Source organism: Barbus barbus (assembly GCF_936440315.1).
Source record: "Barbus barbus genome assembly, chromosome: 14".
Classification (NCBI taxonomy): domain Eukaryota; kingdom Metazoa; phylum Chordata; class Actinopteri; order Cypriniformes; family Cyprinidae; genus Barbus; species Barbus barbus.
The window spans coordinates 13,462,975-13,484,856 of record NC_136742.1 but is presented as its reverse complement, the minus strand read 5'-3'; the positions used below and the strand labels follow the sequence as shown (position 1 = coordinate 13,484,856).

The 21,882-nt window shown below is 36.3% G+C and overlaps 1 protein-coding gene across 1 annotated transcript in view; it reads right to left on the bottom strand.

Annotated features, from left to right (window-relative positions):
- Positions 1–21,882, bottom strand: part of LOC306880137 (PIN2/TERF1-interacting telomerase inhibitor 1-like) — a 33,209-nt gene that overhangs the window by 8,997 nt on the left and 2,330 nt on the right. Inside the window, exon 6 of the mRNA XM_079433465.1 lies at positions 15,607–15,692. Coding sequence (XP_079289591.1) covers positions 15,607–15,692 — 86 coding nt within the window. The remainder of the gene's footprint in view (positions 1–15,606; positions 15,693–21,882) is intronic.

Sequence of the window (21,882 nt, the reverse complement as noted above, 5' to 3'; positions counted from 1 at the left end):
TGACTGTGGTCACCATGACTCGAAAGCTAAATTTGCTCACTCTCATGTTGTTCCAAAACTATACGACTGACTTTCTTTCATGTAACACAAATGAGAGTAATTTAAACAATGTTGGAAACTAAATGGGTTCAGGTCCTATTGATTTTGACAGTATGGACAAACAACACTATGGTAAGTCAATGGCACCCAAAACAGTTTGGTCAACATTTGGTCCAACATTCTTCAAAACACTTTTTGCGTCCAGCAGAAAAATTAAATGGAATGACATGAGCATGTGTAAATGATATGAACATGAGTAACTGATGACAGATTTTTCAGTTTTGGATCTCTTTGAGAACCACTGTTCTAGATCAGCGGTTCCCAACCCTGGTCCAGTGGACAGTTTTATCTGAAACTCCCATTTCAGGACAAGCCTATTGGTTCATTCTTTAATGAGTTGATGGTAGACCAGGACCAGAGTTGGTAACTACTGTTCTAGATGGTCATGGTGACTACAAGTTGCTGCCACAGGTCCCTCAAAAGTTGGACGTCGCCCAGAGGAAGAGTGAAGAACAGCAGATGTAGGCTCATTAAAACAGAAGTCTCACTTTTCCCTCCAAATACAAGGAAATCTATATTTCTGGTTTGGAGGGGGACCGAAAGAGGTCTTCAGAGGAGATGTGGCTGACAGCATGTAGCAGGGACTTAGAGAAACGACTGGGGGGCATTTTGGAGCACACTGTGAAATTACTCTCTGGAGAGAAATAACGAGGAGAAGAGGAAGAGAAAATGGAGCGAGTGGGGAAATCCTCTTCATTGGAGAGGTGGTGATAGTGTGTGTGTGTGTGGTGCGACGTCTCACTGCCTGGGGACCTCCATTAGGCTTATCTCTCTAATGTGCCGAGAGAAGTGCTGCTGGTAGCATTCCCTCAACAGTGCTGAGCACGGATTGGGTTATACCACACACGTACAAGCACATACGTGCACACACACACAAACAAACAAGCGAGCAGGAAGGCTGACACGGAGATAACGCAAGTCCAGGTTTCATGACTGTGCTTAGACATCCTAATGAGGGTGTAAACAACAAAAATGGCCCCCGAATGTTCTCAGACGCTCTCTGGCTTCTTCTGCCTCCACATTCCCCTCGTTCTTTCTCTGCTCCTGGTAGATGGGAGGCCCCAGGAAGAGGATGCGTTCCCTGAACTGTGTGCAGTGTTCAGATAAGGCCCTTGCAGCAGGAGCTATGGGCTCTTTCCTGCTCCGCTCTCCCCAGGCATGGGTGGCTGGAGGGTGGGGGCGGCTCAGCAGCGGGGCTGGACTTGGAGGGGGGTGTCAGGACATTCAAAAGGCAGTGATGAGGAAACCGAAGAACAAGACATCGCCGCTGACGCCAACACATTGCAGCACAGTCCGAAGCAGCCAGGGACGGTGGAAAAAATAAAACGTTGTTGAAATGTGTTCACGAACCAAAAAAAAAATAAAAATCGTGACAACACTCTTGAATTTGCTGCTGAAAACTGCAACTAATTTGTCCCACTCTGTGCTATGTCAGAGAGTCCCTAATTTATAATACAAAAGAAATATTCCTTCCTGCATAGAGACACGGCGCTCTGACTACGCTAGTTTAGCACTGCACATGCTGCGTCAGCAATGAGAACTTCTAGTGTCCAGGGATTAAAGACTGCAATATGGTACAATAACACTGTGCTATATATAAAGTTATGATTATTTCGAGTACCGATATTTCGCAATACTTTTACAATAATCCCAGCTGTGGATGTTAAACAGTCAAAAATAAATGTATAGATACATTAATACAGTGGGCATGCAGAACAAGCAAGGTAAAGGTAAGTTCAAAATTTGTTAGTAGTGTGCTACAATCTTAATAAATAAATAATATCGATTTGTTTTTTTTATATTTATTTAAAAAAAAAGTCATTTTGTATTAAAGTGTGCTTTGGTGTCTCTTGCTATGATTGTACCTTGCAAACCAGACTTTCTATTTACTATTTCTCCAATTATGATCCCTGTTTTGCTAATTTGTATATTTAATTTAAATTAAAAAGAAAAAAAATTACTTTTAAAAACTAAAAATTATGGCTGATTGAATGAATAACTTATTTAGCTCTCAGTGCATCATCAACTGTAGAACATTTCCAGAGATTAAAGAGTGCAATTTGGTGCAATTATACTGTGCCATATATAAAAGTTATGATTATTTCAAATTATATATATTTTATACTTAATACTACTAAACACTTTATACAGTGGCCACACAGTACAAAAAAATGTTAATCGTGTGTTATCATCATAAAAAATATATAAAATATTAAATACATATAAAAAATGAAAAAAATATTTAAGAAAAAGACGTTTGTATTGTCGTTTAATGTTTGTATTGCTTTGCTTTGATTGTATCTTGCAAACTAAACTCGACTTTATGAAAAAAAATGTTTAGCTAACCAATTTTTAAAAGGATTTAAAAAAAAAATAATAAAATGTACATAATGGTTCCTGACTAAATAAAATAGGAGATTTAAATCTTGGTGGGGCATCAATTACAGATAAGGGCATCGTAAGAGCTGATCAATCAATCTTCATTCGAGGAAAAAAAAAAAAATTCAAGACATCAACACTGTGTTTTTCTCTTCTTATCCAATTTTTGAGGATGGAAGCATTTGAAGATAATTTACTCCTTTGAGGGTTCCAAGTTAAACTATATTCTAAACAAAATAGATCCCAGCCCATTATGCTCACAGACCGATGGATAATATCGAGACAATATTGGGAAGAGGGCTGATTGTGCGAGTGTGTTCTCATTGTCCTGCCACTATTATAAATTTGGTGGTGGCCTGGGCTTATGGATCGGTACCCAGATTACCCAGCTGTCCCTCCCTGATGAGGAGAAAGGACCCGCCACGCCATCCTTCATACCGTTCATGTGGGCGGACAGCAAAACAGGTGGCACCCACGCAATACAGTGCTTTGCATGCTTTAATGAGCATTTTAACATGCATCATGATATAATACATTACACAAATGTAATGTAACAAAATAGAACAAAGCAAATAGTCTAATTACAAGCCATCCTTTGATTCATGTTTCTCAGGTACTTTAAATGTATGCTAAGCATAATGCTCTAAGCAATGAAGAAACAATGAAAATCATGTACTCAAAACTTGACAACTTCCTAGAACACATGCAAACAAACAAAAATAAAGGATGCATTCTAACATAGCAAAACATGGCTTTATTGCAATAGATCAAAAGTTATACAGATATGGAAACAAACAAGCACAGCTGCATATTATTTTTGTTGTTATTGTTATTAATAATAATTGACACCAAAATACATTTTTGTATGCACAGTGTATGTTAAAATGGTATAACTAAATAATTTACATTTTCTTCAATTATTATTATTATTATTATAATATATATATTTATTTATTTATTTTTTTTATTGTCTTGTATTAGTGATTTTTATTATTAATTATTATTACTATAAACCAATATTTAATAATAATAATAATAATAATAATAAACCGACAAAAAACAACAACATTCTTTTAGCTTGCATGGTTTGTTAAATTGGTAAAAAAAAAAAAAAATTAAGCTATTTTACTATTTTTATATAATTTATAACAATAATAATAGTAATTATTAACATTTTTATACCAATTTAACATACACCATGTAACCTTAAATAATGTCTTTAGTGTATATTTGTATTATTAGTAGTAGTAAATAAATAATTATCTATAATAATTACATGATCAATATTAATAATTAAACAATGAAACTAAATGAAAAAGAAAGAATAAAACAGGTCAAATGAAGGTGTAAGTGATGAAGAGGTATTTGAATAACAAGACCTAATGCAAACAGTAAGCCAGCGTGATGCAGACCTCTCCACCAACCCCAGACTTCATTACTTATCATAAGTAACAAATGGCGACAATGCGCTGCATAGGGCATCATCACTAAACTCGCTTGCTTTACATTGTAAAGTGCTTGCCTTTCAGTGCCCTCCAAGGAGCTGATGTGTCAGCCCCAAGATGGAGGACACACCATTTATTCTCTGCCCTGCGGTGATTTATTAGATTAAACTGACGGTGATTAAATGCAAGCCGAGGCCCACGAAAACAGCAGCGGTGGTGGCTCTCAGGAGCGTTAGGCTAAGCTTCCTCTGTTCGTACTGTAATCATCATGCCAGGGCAGCCCTGCCTGGGCCAACGACTGCAGAAGTTGGCCATTTCAGTTACCCTTTTTAGTTAAAGACGTTTTTATTTTCACACTAATTTGTACGTGTCAGTGCGTTGGCATAGGCGTAAAGCCAGTTGCCGGAGGGTATGTAGCAAGCAGTCATTTTGGTCCATTTCTTCATTATTCTGTAGCCCTGTCAACAGCGTAAGAGAGGCTGCGCTTTTGTTTGAGGCAATTACATGTTATCTGAGAATATATTAGAGCTCTCCCGCTCGAAAACAAACATGCCTTTGAACACTGGCGCACAGGCGTCGGTTACTGCATTAGTTGAGAAGTTAAACATGCTGGAGCGCATGGTTACAACGTGCCAGTGCGCACTGCTGTCTGCTCCTAAATGAGCACTTATCCTCTAATCATAATATGGCATTGGCTGATACAGGTTCTGTTTTTATACTAAAAGTAACTTCTCATTTTTATTATTAAGGTTTTGTAACCTTTTAATGAGAGGAGAAGAGAGTACAGGAAATTAAAGGGATAGAAAAATGAAATCTGGAGATTGAGAGCCAGATTTGAACTTGAAACAATGCTTATCACTAAGCCATGGCTCCAACATTCACTACCATTTCTGAAATACATTGATACTTTTATTTAGCAAGCATGCATTAAACTGATCAAAAGTGACAGCAAAGACACGAAAGACTTTATTTTCAAGTAAGTGCTGTTCATTTTTATATTCACGATAAGAAATGTTTCTTGAGCAGCAAATCAGCATATTAGAATGATTTCTGAAGGATCATGTGACACTGAAGACTGGAGTAATGATGCTGAAAATTCAGCTTTATAATTACATAATAAAATATATTACAATAGAAAATGTAAATAGAATTAAAAATATTTTTTTTATTACAATAATATTTTACAATAGTATTATATTTTTTCTCTATATTCTATTCAAATAGCCTTGGTGAGCATAAGAGACTTAAGAAAAAAAAAAAAAAGCTTACTAACCTCAAAATTGTAAATAGTTGTATAAGTTTAAAAAGCTTAATTTAATAAAATAAAATAAAAATGTTAAATGGAGAGTTTTATTTCTAAATTTGTGTAATATGTTAAATGTGGATTAAGCTCCACATCAGCCTGCTGGCATATTTGGAGCTCAACTTTTGCATCCTCAGCAGCATTTCAAGATTCAACTCCGCCCACCAGCCGACTCCCATGCGGCCAATGACATCACTGCCTCTCGCCACTTCAACGCTTCATCTGCCAAATGGCGCAGCCTCTTTTCCTCATTTGGTGAGGTGGCGGCATCAGGGGAACGGGTGAGTCAACTGGCCGCCGATCCTTCATGAGGACGGGCGTGGGCTGATTCAGAACAGCTACAGGTACCACCCTCCAGTCTGAGGGCTTTGTGTTGGAGCTGGCGTGGGAGTGGGAGAGGCCACAGGGGGTCACGCCAACCCCTGGAAACACAGCGAGAGGAGATGCCTGACTGCCTGACTGGAGCCATGGAGACAACCCCAGACACAAACTGTCTCAGCGCTTACTTTAATAAAAGAAAACCCAATTGATACAATTTGTAATATATATGCGACCCTGGACCACAAAACCAGTCATTAGTGTCAATTTTTCGAAATTGAGATTTCTACATCATCTGAAAGCTGAATAAATAAGCTTTCCATTGATGTATGGTTTGTTAAGATAGGGTAATATTTGGCTGAAATACAACTATTTGAAAATCTGTAATCTGAGGGTACAAAAAAAAAATTATCTAAATTCTGAGAAAATCGCCTTTAAAGTTGTCCAAATGAAGTTCTCAGCAATGCATACTACTGATCAAAAATTAAGTTTTGAAATATTTACGGTAGGAAATTCACTAAATATCTTCATGGAACATGATCTTTACTTAATATCCTAATGATTTGGCATGAAAGAAAAATGGATCATTTTGACCCATGCAAATGTATTTTTGGCTATTGCTACAAATATACCCCAGCGACCAGAGGTGGAAAGTAACGAATTACATTTACTCGCGTTACTGTAATTGAGTAGCTTTTTTGTGAACTCCTACTTTTTAAAGTAAATTTTAAAATCTGTAATTTTACTTTTACTTAAGTATATTTTGTTTGAAGTATTGTACTTAGCTACATTTTAAAACGCATTAATTACGGAGTAAAAAATAAATAAAATCGCACCCTGGAAACTGCTGCAGTAAATAATGGGCAGGAGAACAAACTGGTGCTAAAATCACTAAAAAGATGCAGACAGACAAGACAGGCGTTATGGTGCAGACCCAGCTGAAAACCAAACCCTGTCGTATTCTGCTGAAGTTGAACTCGAAGGAAATTAAGTGAACCCCTGGCCATGTTTATGCTCTATTATGCAATGTAAGTAGGGATGCAACGATACCATTTTTTCAGAACCGATCCGATCCTGAAAATTCTGAGTATCTGCCGATACCGATCCAATCCGATTCCAACGCAGTTTTTTTTAAATCGATGTAGAATTTCTATACTTCTGTGTGTCGGTGTGTGTTACTCTTTTTTGTGTTAAACACAATCTACTACATATAGATAACGTAATGTTAATGAAAAATATATATAATCATAATCTATGACAAAAATACTATTATAAACTTGGTTTAAAATACAGCAAAAGATACTCTAGAAAAGTCATGGGTGCACAATTTCATAAAACCTAGTGAAACATTTTTATTTACAAATAAAAGTGAATGAGTGTAGGACTAAATCTGGTGAAATTATACACATTGCTCTTTGAATTGTTGTAAAATACATTCATGAAAAAACAAGCAAATACATTTATATATAAATATATAGGCTACTATAAAATTCAAATATATTTCTTTTAAATCTATAGCACAGTAATGAAGGCAGTAGCATATGATAGATAGGACAGAACAAGAAAGACTGTTAATAATCATTCATTACGCAAAAGTATTATAGTATGTAATGCTCCAATATAGAGCAGCAGAAAGCGCTTATGCGCATCCCGTGCGCAGAATGATGCGCTTGAAGCGACACGGAGTCACAGCGCGCAGCCCTCTGAGTCCGCATAGAAACGTTCAAAGTACAAAGGGAAGAGATATTGATGCGTAGTGTATTAAATCTGTGCGTACGCTTATTAATCCTTTTCTTTTAACAGTTTTAAACCTCAGTAACTGTGCGCTCTTGAAGAGACTTTGACTGTAGTAACCGAACGCGACACTCAGTTTGATTGCTGAATGGAGGATGACAGACAGCCGCGGCGGAGAGAAGAGTTTACCTGAACTTGAATTTAAAGACTTAAATACTCATCTGTACCTCAGATTAAACTATGGAACCGCTTCAGAACACTTGAAATATAGTGCACGAAAACTTTATGGTGCTTTCTAATGTTTTTGTGCCTTTCGTGGGGCTTAACAATAACACAGAATAATATACGCACAATATCGGATTTGGATCGGTCTCGTCTGACCGATACCCGATCCGCAGAAAATGACCGTATCGGAGCCGATACCGATACTGAGTATCGGATCGGTGCATCCCTAAATGGAAGCTGTGTTTGCTTAGGAAGACCAAACTAGCAGCTTATAAAATCTCGACATCACCCCTTCGCAAGAATGTAGAAGGTAAATACTTGCATTGTTGCACTGGTGGTTAAAATGAAGCTTTGACAGTTTAGCAAAAGGTTCTGCACAAATTAGCCAAAAAGACAGTGGCGTAGGGCGTGCGATATATATCATCTGTGATAACACCGTAATTGTTGTTTTAACGATGTGCGCTTTGACATTATCAGTATGTAGCCAAAAACCAAACAAAACACTCCTACAGAGTGCAGTGAAGTCTAGTAGATTAGACGAGTGCGTCCGCATTTAGAGTGTGTTCTTTCACTGCGTGATTCAGTTTGTTAAAATGCATTTAGAATGATCACAAAATTGAAGATATAGGGGCAGAAAATGTATATAATTTCACATAGTAAATCAATATCACACGAAGAGTGCCGTTTTTCTCCAAATTACATATAGATTTTTATTTTATTTTTTTACAACATTTCAATAAACAAGAAGTTAATTAAGAGACTTGCGTTTTAGCCATATTGCCTGTTTTTGCTCTATTTTGACAACAGAAATAATCCCAAACACAGCCACAGCACTGTTTTGCGTCTCTGAGCAACATGACTGTTTCATTCCTGAATTAATCAACTGTTTAAATGATTCAGTTCAATCGCAATAACTCACTTATTAACAGTGACTTGGTGACACCTACTGGTGGTTTTAATTTTACATTTAAAGTATCTTTTAATTTATTTATTTTTTTAATTTCAAATGAGTATTCAACATTTTATGTCTTCTATATCAAACATTATTTCTGCATTTGTATCGGCAGGTTAAATGCATTCATGTCCTGTATTAAACGGTGTGTAAATGCATCTAAATGCCACTTCAGATGAAGCTTCTGTGTTTCCTCTGCATTGCAAAGATTAATTTTATTGATACTAATTTAAATTGCCTGGTAACAGCCCAAATGTCTTATTCTAAATAACTGATTCCTTTAATTAAAAACAACTAGTTTGAGATTTATAGGCCTATCCCAGGGGTGTCAAACTCAGTTCCTGGAGGGCCGCAGCCCTGCAGACATACCATGTAGTTTTCAAATAAGCCTAAATGATTAGACTAGCTGGATCAGATCTGTTTAATTGGGGTTATATCTATACGGTGTAGGGCTGGGGCACCCTTGGCCTATCCCATTTATGCGTCCCTTCCACTGTTAAAAAGTAACTAAGTAATTTTTAAATGAGCTACTTGGTACTTTTACTTGAGTAGATTTTTAGACTTGTACTTTTACTTGTACTTCAGTAAAATTTCATTAATGTAACGGTACTTTTACTTGAGTAAAATATTTTCGTACTCTTTCCACCTCTGCCAGCGACTTAAGACTGGTTTTGTGGTTCAGGGTCACATACATACATACATATATATATATAATAAAATATACAAGATAAAAGTTTGTTTACATAATATATGTGTGTGTGTGTATATTTATTATGTATATATAAATACACACACATGCATGTATATTTAAGAAAAATGTTGCGTTTATATATATTAAATATATTTATATATGATATAATTTATATGAATATAAATATATACACTTAAATAAGTAAATATTTTCAAAATATATGCTGTGTGCTGTGTGTGTGTCTTTATATATACATAATAGATATACACACATATGTTGTTAGACAGCACTAATATGTGTGTGTGTGTGTGTGTGTGTGTATGTATCTGCTTCATAAATTAAAATTTTCAGGTACAATAAAACAAATGCAATATTTTACAAACTAATTTATTCCTGTGATTGCAAAGCTGAATTTTCAGCATCATTACTCCTTCAGTGTCACATGATCCTTCAGAAATAACTAATATGCTGATTTGGTGCTTAAGAAACGTTAATTATTATTACTATTATTATTAATGTTGATAACAGTTGCTGATTGCTTTTGTTATATTACATTTGTATGTTATATAAACCTCATAAATGTCCTTACCGTTTCTTTAGATAAGACAGATTTTGTTTTTAATTTATCTTTATATTTATACATTTTTATCTTATTGACTCCATACTTGAACAGTAGTGTATATTGTAAAATTAGTTTTTAAGCAAGGGATTTCCAGCAACAGGTAGCAATGGATCTATTTTAGCCAAAATAAATGGCAAAGGCACAAATACGCATAAACATCAACAAATATCAATTTATCAATGCAATTTTCAAACTCTCCTCTATTGTTTGCAGCTTCAAACTGAAAATCTGGGACACAACAATATCGAAACAAAAACTTTGATGTGCAGATTATGCCGAATAGACTATATTTATTGAGCAATTTAAAGCACACCGACTCAATCAGACGATTGTCTGAAACGCATTCCACACACACAGATGGAGTTTCACGCGAAATATATAAGTGTAGGCCTTAGCAATCCACCATTGACGCAAAGAGCAGTGGTAAAAAATGACTAAGTTTCACTGATGTATGAAGCAGGAGGGAGTCCATTTATCAGCGGGCCCTCAGCGGTCGCCTGCTCGGGTTCCTCAAGTCACAGGCCGCGACGCTCCCCTTTTGACTGATTAATTAGCCAATCACAAGACATTTTTCACCAGCAGCAGGAGGGTTTATTTCAGCTAATGCTGGGGCCTCGCAAACCGAGCCACGTTCAAGCAAACTCGGCTCTTTCCTTTGGGCCTGCTGGAGTGGAGGGGGCTACGGAGGGGCCGAGGGAGATAAATCACACCCACTCCTCATGACTCTGTACACACTAGCCTACAGCCTAACTAAGGCCCCCGAGAAGAGAACGAGCCAACGAGACAGAAAGAGATGGGGAGGGAACGCAATAATGAGAAAGACATCAGGAATAAATACTGAAAGCTAAAAATACGAAAAAAGTGATCGAGTAAAGAAGACAGGTGTGAGAAAGGCACAAAAAAAAAACATAGAAATGCCAAAAGCGCTAGTCGTGAACCACTACCCATGCCTTTGAGATTTTCCCACATCGTTCAGAGCAGAAGGCAGTGATGGATAGCAGCACGGCCTCCAGACAGCGGTCAATGCCGTCTTTCCAACATGCTGGTTAGCAGTGGTTCTCAAACAGAGGGCCAGGGCCCACTAGGGGGCCTCAGCATCTTCCTGCTGCAGGATGGGCTAAAACAATTTAAAATAAGACAAAAGTTTGAAAATAAGCTAAAACAGCCAAAAATGAAGATGTAAGCTGGCACCGTATTTCTTATTTTAATTTGTTTCCTCAACTTTATGCATGAACTAGGATTCAAACTGTCTTTAAAAACCTAGACATATGAGGGAATTTTAAAGGTGTGAATAAGTCAAGGAAATTAATAAAATACTTAAATTATATAATTAATATAAAAAATTCTAGATATGTCAAGCTCTAAAATAATTTTACTAGGTAGAAATTGCTGTGAAATTGTTATGTGCGAGTTTAAAAAACTATAAAGTAGTGCTGTCAAATGATTAATTGCATCCAAAATAAAAGTTTTTGTTTATATTATATATGTGTGTGTGTGTACTGGTTATATTATGTATATATAAATACACACACATACAGTAACCTATATATTTTACACATTTATATTCATATATTATATATAAATAAATTTTATATATAAACATAATGTTTCTTAAATATATACATGCTTGTGTTTTTAATTATACATAATAAATATACACACATTATGTAAACAACTTTTATTTTGGATGCGATTAATCACGATTAATTGTTTGATAGCACTACTATAAAGTCATTCAAATCCATTAGTAATAGAGTAAGCATAAAGAATATTCAGTTATTGGAACTGGAATTTATATTGGACTTTATTTTAATTATCTTATTCATTATTTTAATATTATTCCTCCTTTCTGTAAAAAAAAAAAAAAAAAAAAAAGTATGAGTTGCTTTACAACAGAAGCACCAGAAATATCTTGTCTTTGAGAACAGAGGGCCTTAAATCAAATGGGTTGACAACCACCGTGTTTCACTATTGTTCATCCCAATATTTCAAACTCAGCGTGTGTTTTATGCAAGTAAAAAGGCAACAACTGGATTTTGACAAAGATGGAGAAGAAATTTAGTCACTTTCCATTTTTGTTGAACTTCCTCAGAAATGTGACTTTTACATCATCATGAGTTATGAAACAACTTAAGAATTCAAATCAGGACCATAGGGAACAAAAATCAATTTGTAACTTGAAAAAAAATAAAATACTACTACGACAACAAAATATAAACACCGCTCCATAACAGCTTCTTAAATCAAGGTAATGATACCAGCGGTGACTTGGAAAGGCCTCCCATGTGCATGCATGTGTGTGTCAGAAAACACTGTGACAAGAGATAAGGGACTGGCAGGAAGCTCTGAGGGAAAGGAGGAAAACCCCTGGTGCAAGAGGTGGGAGTGAGGGCAGCCAAGACACAGCAGCAGTGAGATCGGCACTTTGCATGAACACTAACTGAGCAATGAACTTAAAATCCAAAAGTGACACACTGATGACACAAAACTGGTCACAAAAACCTCTATGGAACAAATATATAATTGCCCTCCTTGCTCAGACTAAAGCATTTAAAGCATCAGCTCTTCTTGTTGCCCCGTCGTGAACCCAGGATGCATCTACAGTATGCACCTAGGTAAAAATCTTCCACTGGCCATATCGCCACACAAGCACACAATGCACACACAAACAACGCCCCCTCATTGGCTTCCTATGCAGGCTTAACTGCCCCTCGTTTACAGGGCTCGCCACCAGCCCTTCGCCACACGGCCTCCTGGGATACCATTGTGAGCCTGTTCAGATTGGTTTTCAATCCGGTCAATGAAGTCCCTCCAGAGCAAGACAATAACAAACTGCAACAAAACCATTAGCTGAAGAAAAAAAAAAAAAAAAAATATATATATATATATATATATAATACAGCACACTTCCAAATTCAGGCAAAGCATGAGCCGCTGCTATTGTGTTGCTTTCTCAGTAAGGAAGCAGTTTAGGGGGCTTCAGACCATATACATAAAATGTACTGCTACGTCACAAAGCACTGTCAACCAAGAGGAAAATGTAAAGAAAATTAAACTAGGATCTACGTGACAAACTTCATAATATGTAGACACGCATACAGCGACTGTCGAAATATAAATACAATGTTAATTAATAATAGGTTTTAAAGGCTGATGTGGATGTCTAGAAAAGAGGGTGGACAATAAGCAATACGTAAAAATAGCCAATATAACCAAAATGTAAAATCAGCGTATTTAATAACTTATGTATAAACAAAATATTTACATTTGAAAACAGAATTTTTTTTATGTTTTTGAAAGAAGTCTATTTTGCTCACCGAGGCTGCATGTAAAACAGTAATATTGTGAAACATTACAATTTAAAATATTTGTTTGAATATATTTTAAAATAATTTATTCCTGTGTTGCAAAGCTGAATTTTCAGCATCAATTCTCCAGTCTTCAGTGTCACATAATCCTTCAGAAATCATTCTAATATGCTGATTTGGTGCTCGAGAAACATTTGATTTATCATCATCATCAATGCTGAAAACAATTGTGTTAATATTTTTGTAGAAACATGTATTTTCAGGATTCTTTTTAATTAATAGAAAAGTTAATAAGATTAACAATTTATTTATGTTTTCCTATAAACAATAAATTACTGGGGAAACAAAAAAGCCTTTCATCTATTCAGTTTATTAAACATCCCATAAGCATGTTGCAAAAATGCTCAGCTCATTGTTGAGAAATTCCATATAGACTGGCACTTAGAAACTAGATCACTAAAAACCAAACAAACATTAATAATGAGGGCAATTTCCTGTTTTATGAGTTATACACCGAAGAATTAATTGATTTAAATTTCCTGTAAGGAATAACTATTTTTTTTACCAGCTTTTTTTTTATGTATTTTTAAATTAAAGACATTTTACATTCAATTCTGACTCATAATCCCCAATTGATATTGTTATAATATTTGACATTGAAAATGGACACATCAACTGGCCTTCTTTCATTTATTCACTCACTCGATTTAAGAAAATACCAAAATAACCAGCCATTTTTATGCTGCATGCGAATCAACATATAACACAACACCGTCTTTTCACAGCAGCCAAAAAACGAGGCACGCACCGAGTGTCATGACAACAGCAAAGCAGCTCTGATGCGGCATTTCATTTACGAGCCAAAGCTTAAAACCTAAGCTTACCTAAAACTATTCTTCTGCTGCCACGCAAGCACCGGTATTTCCTTATGGAAATACAAATCTCACTAAGAACAAAACCCCAAAACTGCAGTATAGTATTTACATCTCATCAAAAAAAAAAAAAGATGGGTCTGCTCACAAAATAATAGGTGTAGAAATAAATTACAATGCCAAATACAGACGCAACATGGGCTGGCAGAGCCGCCATCAAACTGAATCCAAACTAGCCATGTAAACCAAAAACTCCACTAAATAATCCCCTCAAACCAACTTCTCCAAACCAAGTTTCCAGGGTTTGAAGGGATCATCAGTAATTCTGTTTTTTACTTCCATCACAGCCTCCTGTAACTGGGAGATGATGGGGAAATGCGGTTTGATCGTGCCCACTAGCACATCATCAGAAATACACTACCTGATTTGACCACAGAGGTGGCTGACAGGACTAGGGGTGAAAGAGGAGAGAGAGGGTGCAAATCCGTTAAGGGGATTTAAGCAGGATCCCCGCCTACAGTGACTCGTGTGTGGATTCAGACGGCACGCTATGACACGGCTCATTATCAGCCTGAAACTTGCTGCGAGCGGGTCACTTGAAAGCAGAGGTCAGCAGTGCTTACAGGTGGGCTGGACCGTAAGGTGCCACGCAATCTGCTGCAATAGCTTTGCTACATCTCAATATCAGCTCAACATTGAGGAAAGGCTCAATTCAGATCTTAAAGTAACATAAGGGTTCAAGGGTTAGTTCACCCAAAAATGAAAATTCGGTCATTAATTACTCACCATGTCGTTCCAAAGCTGTAGGACCTTCGTTCATAAAACTGAAACGTTTAATGAATGAAGGTCCTACGGCTTTGGAATGTCTATGCAGGGTCCGAAAACTCGCAGGTTTCATCAAAAATATCTTAATTTGTGTTCAGAAGATGAACAAAAGTCTTACAGGTTTGGAACGACATGAGGGTGAGTAATTAATGACCGAATTTTCATTTTTGGGTGAACTAACCCTTTAATAGCATTTGTGTTATGTTACAGTAACTCATCCATAGTTTTCAAAATTTTGGCAAGAGATCACACAGAAGTCACTTTCAAACTAAGGTGGTTTAACAAGGTTGGTTAACGCGGAAAATCAGTGAAAACTGCAAAATCTACAAGGGGAAATATTTCACCTTCATGAAAAAAATTCAGTAGACTGTGTGGATTCCTATTAAAATTGCAGAATTTACAAAAGCAACAGTTAAAGGTCTTTGTACACAGAGTCCGAAATTCTCATGCGAAATCTTCGCACGGTAAAAAATAAATACGCGTTGTGTCAATCACGTTAACACACTGCCTCTGAAGCTTTTGTCCATCATAAAACATTTGGACCAGGATCGATTTTCTGCGAATTCGCATCCGTAGCAAGCATTTTGATAGGAAAGGATGACGAAAAAAAAAAATAAGAAAGTTTCCGACTCAGTGTGCAAGCACCATAAATGTGACCACATCTTAGCCAAGTATTTCACTTTGTTTAAACAAAAAAAAGGAGGGACAAATGGAAATGTTTTGGTAATTAACATTATTACACTATCAACCTGGAATATTATTGTAGCAAATAAAAAAAAAAAAAAAAAAAAAAAAAAAAAAAAATCGATGTGTTGTCAACTTGCAACGCTTACCTCATCTTGGTCTCTTGTCTCTCGTTTTGATCGTTTCCCAAAAATACAAGCTAGGTCTGTTTTGCTGCGACTGGACAGGTCCTTTCCTGTGAGAAAAGGTTAAAAACAAGGAGACTTTTTATAGATCTTTGACATTATTCCACACAATAGGACATTTGTGTAAACATTGAGTTCTGCTTCAATATGAGGGCAACAGGGTTCTATTCAACCTGCAGATGCTTCTGCCAAACCTGTCAAACTAACGTGCGCTACCAAATACATATTTAAAAGACGTTACTGACAGTGCCTTCTCGATTTAAAAAGAGAACCATGTTTATTATGCATTTCACAAACGTCTGAAGAGATGAAAAGGAAATGTTTCCGGTCGCAACCTGTTGACAAATGGATATTTTTCTAGTGGCGTTCAACTGTGTAAACTATTGATTTAAATGGATAAGGGTCACTGGACGGTTTTGAACTCCTGCCGAGAGGAAAGGTTTAGAGGTAAATGTGGGCACGTTGCGTGGTCGCAGGGGATGAAACGGCAGAGGAAAAACAAACGGTGCAGGGGTGGCCCCACCTCACACCTCCCGTTTTCCAGCAGCTCAAAGGCTCCAGGAGTGCCTGGGCGCCCGTCTCAGCCGCGAGTCCTGTTCGTACAGCTGCATCCTCTTCCTCCAAGCAGCTCCTGATAACACTCGCTTATTTATTGCTCTAGGGCCTTTTCAGCGTGGCTTTCAAAGGGGAGACCTTGCCTTCAAGTAACCAAGGTATCCTGTAAGCAGCCTAAACAAAAGGCCAGGCCGAACAAGCTTTCCACTGATCACAGTGGACAACAAGTGGAGCCCAAAAATGACCTTTTTACTTTTGTAAAAGAGATCTATCAAATAACAAAGGGTTAGATTTGGGTGTAACTACAAATGCCACTGGAAACCTTCAGAGGTGTAACGCAACTAAAATTGAACATTTTGAGTCATATACTGATCGCTTTTGGTTTTTCCATATAACTGCAAGGAATGGGGACTGGAGGTTTAAAGCTTCAAAAATGCAAAAGTACCATCATGAAAACCTGTCCGTAGCACTCATGTGTTCTAGATTCTAGATATTCAAAAGTGAAATGACAGCTTTGTGTGAAATCACACTGAAATTTAAAGGGGTCATGAGAAATCAAATTTGTCTTGATCTTTGGCATATAAGAGGTCTTTGTACCATTAAAACACCCTGCAAGTTTCATAGCTTTAAAAGTCCTCCTCATTATAAACAAAGCATTTATTTAATCAAGCTTCAATAACGGCTTATTTTGGATCTGAGGCGCACAGTGACGTCACCGTGCACAAACATTTGCACTCTAGAGCTGCCTCTACAGCCAGACATCGTTGAATAGTCTAACAGCTTGATCACGCTGAATGCGAGTGTCGCGTCAAAAGCAAATGAAGAGTTCATCACTCTGTTTTTAACAATTTTCAGAAATCATGTTTTTTCATTGTGCATTCCAATTAATCTCAATCAAACTGCAGCTAAGTTATTTTGATTACTTTAAAAACCTAAACAGTTAACTCACACAATAAAACTAAATAAAAACATGATAGCATAATAAAATATATGATTTTTGAAAATAAAAAATAAAAATAAAAAAAACGCGGTTATCTGTTTTTGCAAATAAACTCTTCAAATACACTAAAAACAAATTTTTTTCAGCCTGTTGGGTAATTGTATTGGGTTATTTTTAATATTTTTAGGTAGGGGCTGGGTTATTGTTTTTTAACCCAAACACTGGGTTCAGCTTGTCGGGTCATTTTATTGGGTTATTTTTTTCTACCTAACCGCTGGGATGAGCTCGTCTCCATGGAAACTTCTCAACAACCCAGCTGCTAAGAGCACAGGCTTTTTAAGTTCACAGGAGAGAGCGGTTCTCAGCGCCGCCGCCGATTTGGTGCACTCTTTCAGAAAAATAAAGGTTAGTATACATTTTATTTGTAAAGTCTTTCATGTGGCGTAAATTATATTATTTTACGCAACACAAGAACGAGATGTCAGTCAGCTGCAGTCGTTTTGCCCTGGAAAAGCCTTTGCCTTGCAAAACAAAATTATTTTATTCGTTATAATACTGAGTGTAATTTAATTTGATGTTAAAATATGTTCTCTAATTTCAGTACTGTTTGTTTTTGGGCAGGTTTTGGAGTCCGTCACACCATCTCTCAGCTACGAGTGAAACGCGAGGCCGCGGTCTGAACGCAGTTCCCAAGCAAACAGCAGCCCTTCACCAGCTCAGATTTCAGCGACACACCTGCACTAGAATTAGCACTATTAAAGCAATTACAGAGAACAGTTGAATACACCTAAATTAAAATGCTACTTCTATATGCCTTTTTTATTTCTAAAATGCTTGTTAAACGAGATTAAATGTATGTAATATCCTATGGAAGTCACTGAGGACCAGCAACTGTTTGGTTTTCCACCTTCTTCAAAATAGCATTTATGTTCAGCAGAAGAAAGAAACTCATTCAGGTTTAAAACAACTTTTGAGTAAATGATGGTATAAAAATAAAACATTGACAGAATTGACAGACAGATGACAGAATATTTCTTTTTGGGGGAACTATTCATTTAACGTTAACAAAAAACGCAAAGAGAAAAATCACTCACTATTCTTGACTGAAAAACTTTAATACAGTTGCTTTAGGAATCAGTCTATCTAGTGTTTTATTTTTATATTTGTTCATTCAATTTCATTGAATGCTCTTGCTAAATGCATCTATTGTACCTGAAAATAAAGCACTGTGTAAGAAAGATAAAATAATGACAAAGATTTTTTATCTTCGCCCACTTTGGCCTAAATATCTGCCATGTCTTTTTTTTTGTTACCTTGAAAGGCTTTGTCTTTCTATATTTGGATGTAATGCTCAGACAACTTGTAAAACCAAAATAGTAAAACCAACATGACAAAGAATCGTGATAAAATCGTGATAGTTCTAAAAAAAAAAAAAAAATATCCATATCGCCCACCCCTACTTCAAAGCAAAATAATTTTTGTGGTAAACTATTCCTTTCACCACAAACAACTCTTTAAAGTGTCTGAAAAGCACAGATGAGTGGCAGTTTAGTCTGCTGGTGCACACAAGGTTATGAAATCCTGCTGGAAGAAAGGTCACCGTTGAGATGGCAACGAATGTGACAGAACTCTGGCCAAACCAGATTAGCAATCACTGAGGCTTTTTCGGATCGACTTGCTAATCTGACAAGCAAAACGCTAATTGACTGCCTCATAAAACACCGTTCTAAACTGTTCAGTTGCAATTAAATGAACAAGGAAAAAGGATTTTCTGGAACAAGACATGAAGGTGACAAAAAAAAGATGAGGGGGTGTTCTTCTAACTGGCTGAGCAGGAAATAGTAATGATGAAAATATTATTAGCACTTGTTTGTTTCTGAAAAGAAATCAGGTCAATAATTAATGAAGGGGGTCCAAAATTGTTCCGTTCATCTGTGTAACAGCTTGACCCACTCAGCCACTCAGATGATGAAGTGCTTGGAGTTCAACTCGCATCAAGAAATACTGGATCAGTTGATAAATGGGCAGCCAATTAAATCTGGGTTACTGGTTTACACTGTTCATGTCTGAGATGGGCGCTGGAGACGCTGGTGCCTTTCTCCTGTTCTGAAAGCCATCAATCTTTGAAACAAGCAACCTTGCGGCTACCTCCAGTCCAAAACATCCTAATGACATTGAGAGAAATATATGAAGTTGCACCATCTTTATACCTTCCACTTGATTTTACTGACAAAAGATAATCAACAATGAGGATATTCAACACCAAGAGGGTCTTTATACACTACATTTAGAGTGGTTAACAGTCAAACGTTTTGACAACTACTAACTTTATTGCTGTTTTCAGAATAAAAATCATCCAAATCATGAAATAAAACTTTTTTGGTGTATAAAAAACAAACAAAAAACAAAAACAATACTTTTTATTTTAATTTTCTACAAAATAACAGATAAAGGGCAAATATAATTTTAATATAACAAATAATGTTAATATAATGCAAATTTTATAATTTTATAAATAATAATAATATATGAAAAACACAGTAAAATTAGAATTTAAATGATCGTTTTTTTGTTCTGAAAATATATTCTTACAAATGTGGGGACAGTATTTTTTTATTTGAAAAACAAAAACCCACCTATTTAGCAAGGATGCATTAATGTGTTCAAAAGTGACAAAATGCATAAATATTACAAAAATAAATGTTGTTCTTTTGAACTTAAAGCATCCTAAAAAAAAAAAAGTGTCACCATTTCGACAAAATCATTAAGCAGCACAACCATTTACAACATTAATAATTAGAATAATAAAAATAAGAAATGCTTCTTAAGCACCAAAACACCATATTAAAATGATTTCATGTGACACAGAAACCTGTAATGACTGTTGAAAACTCAGCTTTTTAAATCTCATGAATAAATTACACTTTAAATTATACTCAAAAATAAATATTGTTTTACATTATATTTGAAAAAATTATTGGTTTTTACTGTATTTTGAACTAATAAATGCAGCCTCGGTAAGCATAAGAGGCTTCTTTTAAAATCGTATAAATACCGAGCCCCAAATCTTTAAAACGTAGTATAGTCATAATTTAGTATTTCAAACATTTAAGCATCCAAACACTTTATGATGATGGTACACTGGTATATAAGAGAGTTTAATGGTCTCCATACTAATTGAAGTATTTACATTTCACTTTTACTTTAAAATGTGTAGCATGTTATTAAGCATTAGATATAACTAGTTTATCTGTTAAATCAATTAAAGGCCTTAACCTGGCAACAGCTTTTGTGACTCAGGAAATGTACAAAGGGTGAGGCCTTCTATGGGTTACAGAGCAACCAATATCAGCAAAAGGTGATCCAATCAACAAAGCCTCCACAGGGGAGATGGGTGGAACCCTGACGCTATGACACAACAGGCCAACTGCCATGACAACAAACTACAAATCCGTTAGCAATGGTAACAACAACCAGTGTCACGTTTTCAAAGACATCCTAGGTCCACTTTCAGACACAACAACATAAACCTTGAACAGACTGTTATAGATCAAATTATGAGAACACATTCTACTTCCAATAATTAATTTGTCATAACATAAACCATAATCAAAGAGGATTTTTTTCAGCAGAATTGCATGGCAAAAAGTATGAATACCTTTTATGTTAACCTCTAAATGGTTAAGGTTTTACAATGTGATGTCAATTATAACAAGAGTAGGAAAAAACCTTTTTCTAATGAGCTTGAGTGATGCTTTTTCACCCCAGGATGTCACAATATGTGACTTATGGAGGCAAAGGGCAGCCATAACCAATCGGACTTGAGCTGAGGTCATGGACATGAGGTTAGTGAGGTGGCCCAATTACTACAGGGGGTCGTGATGAGGTTGTGTGCTATCCAGTCCGTCTCATGAGACATCCACTAAGATTAAGGTCTTCTTTCTTATATTTAAACAAAGGCTATAAAAACAGAGACAACGACGAAAACAACAACATTAACATTGTTTTGGATGCTGTGTTATCTGTGGGACTCATCAGGTGCTGATTGAGGCCATTTTGAGAAGTAAGTGCGCTGGCCCTTGCTCCTCACAGGAAACAGGAAGTCAAGCTTTGGAGCGGTATGCTACGGTGTCCTCTCAGGTGATAAGAGATGACGAGTTTTTCCCCAACATTCCTGACATTTTCTATAAACATCCATCATGGAAAATGAGACAATGTCTAAAAATACCACCCTTAAAAATGTCAAAGCATCAAGAATGCAAAACCTGAGGGCAAATAAATTTCCCACTCATACAGACCACCAACAAACATCAGGCCGCTGTGCTTTCCATGCTGGGAAGGATGTAAGCCTCTCAGCAGAGGTCAACAGTACGTGACAAAACATGCAGGAAGATCATTTAACTGCCAGATCAAACTCAGGTTAACATCATAGTCAGAAAACTTGGAGCTTCATGAAGTGACATTCTGTACGAGGGGCAGCACGGCCTTCTGGTTATCCTGACCGCACAATTTGATCATGCTGATCTAGTGCAGCGATGACCCGTGAGCTTTTACTACATAAGCCAAAGCATATAAAGTTCAGCTACTGAACACAGGAAGTGATGGATAGGGGGGCTTAATTTATAAAGGAAATTGAAAAATAATAAAAAAAAAAAAACTGGCTTGGCTTCATGAATGTTTTTCAAATTAACACATCATGTAGGTTATTTAAAAAGAAAAGAAACAACCTTTTACCACCAGACTGA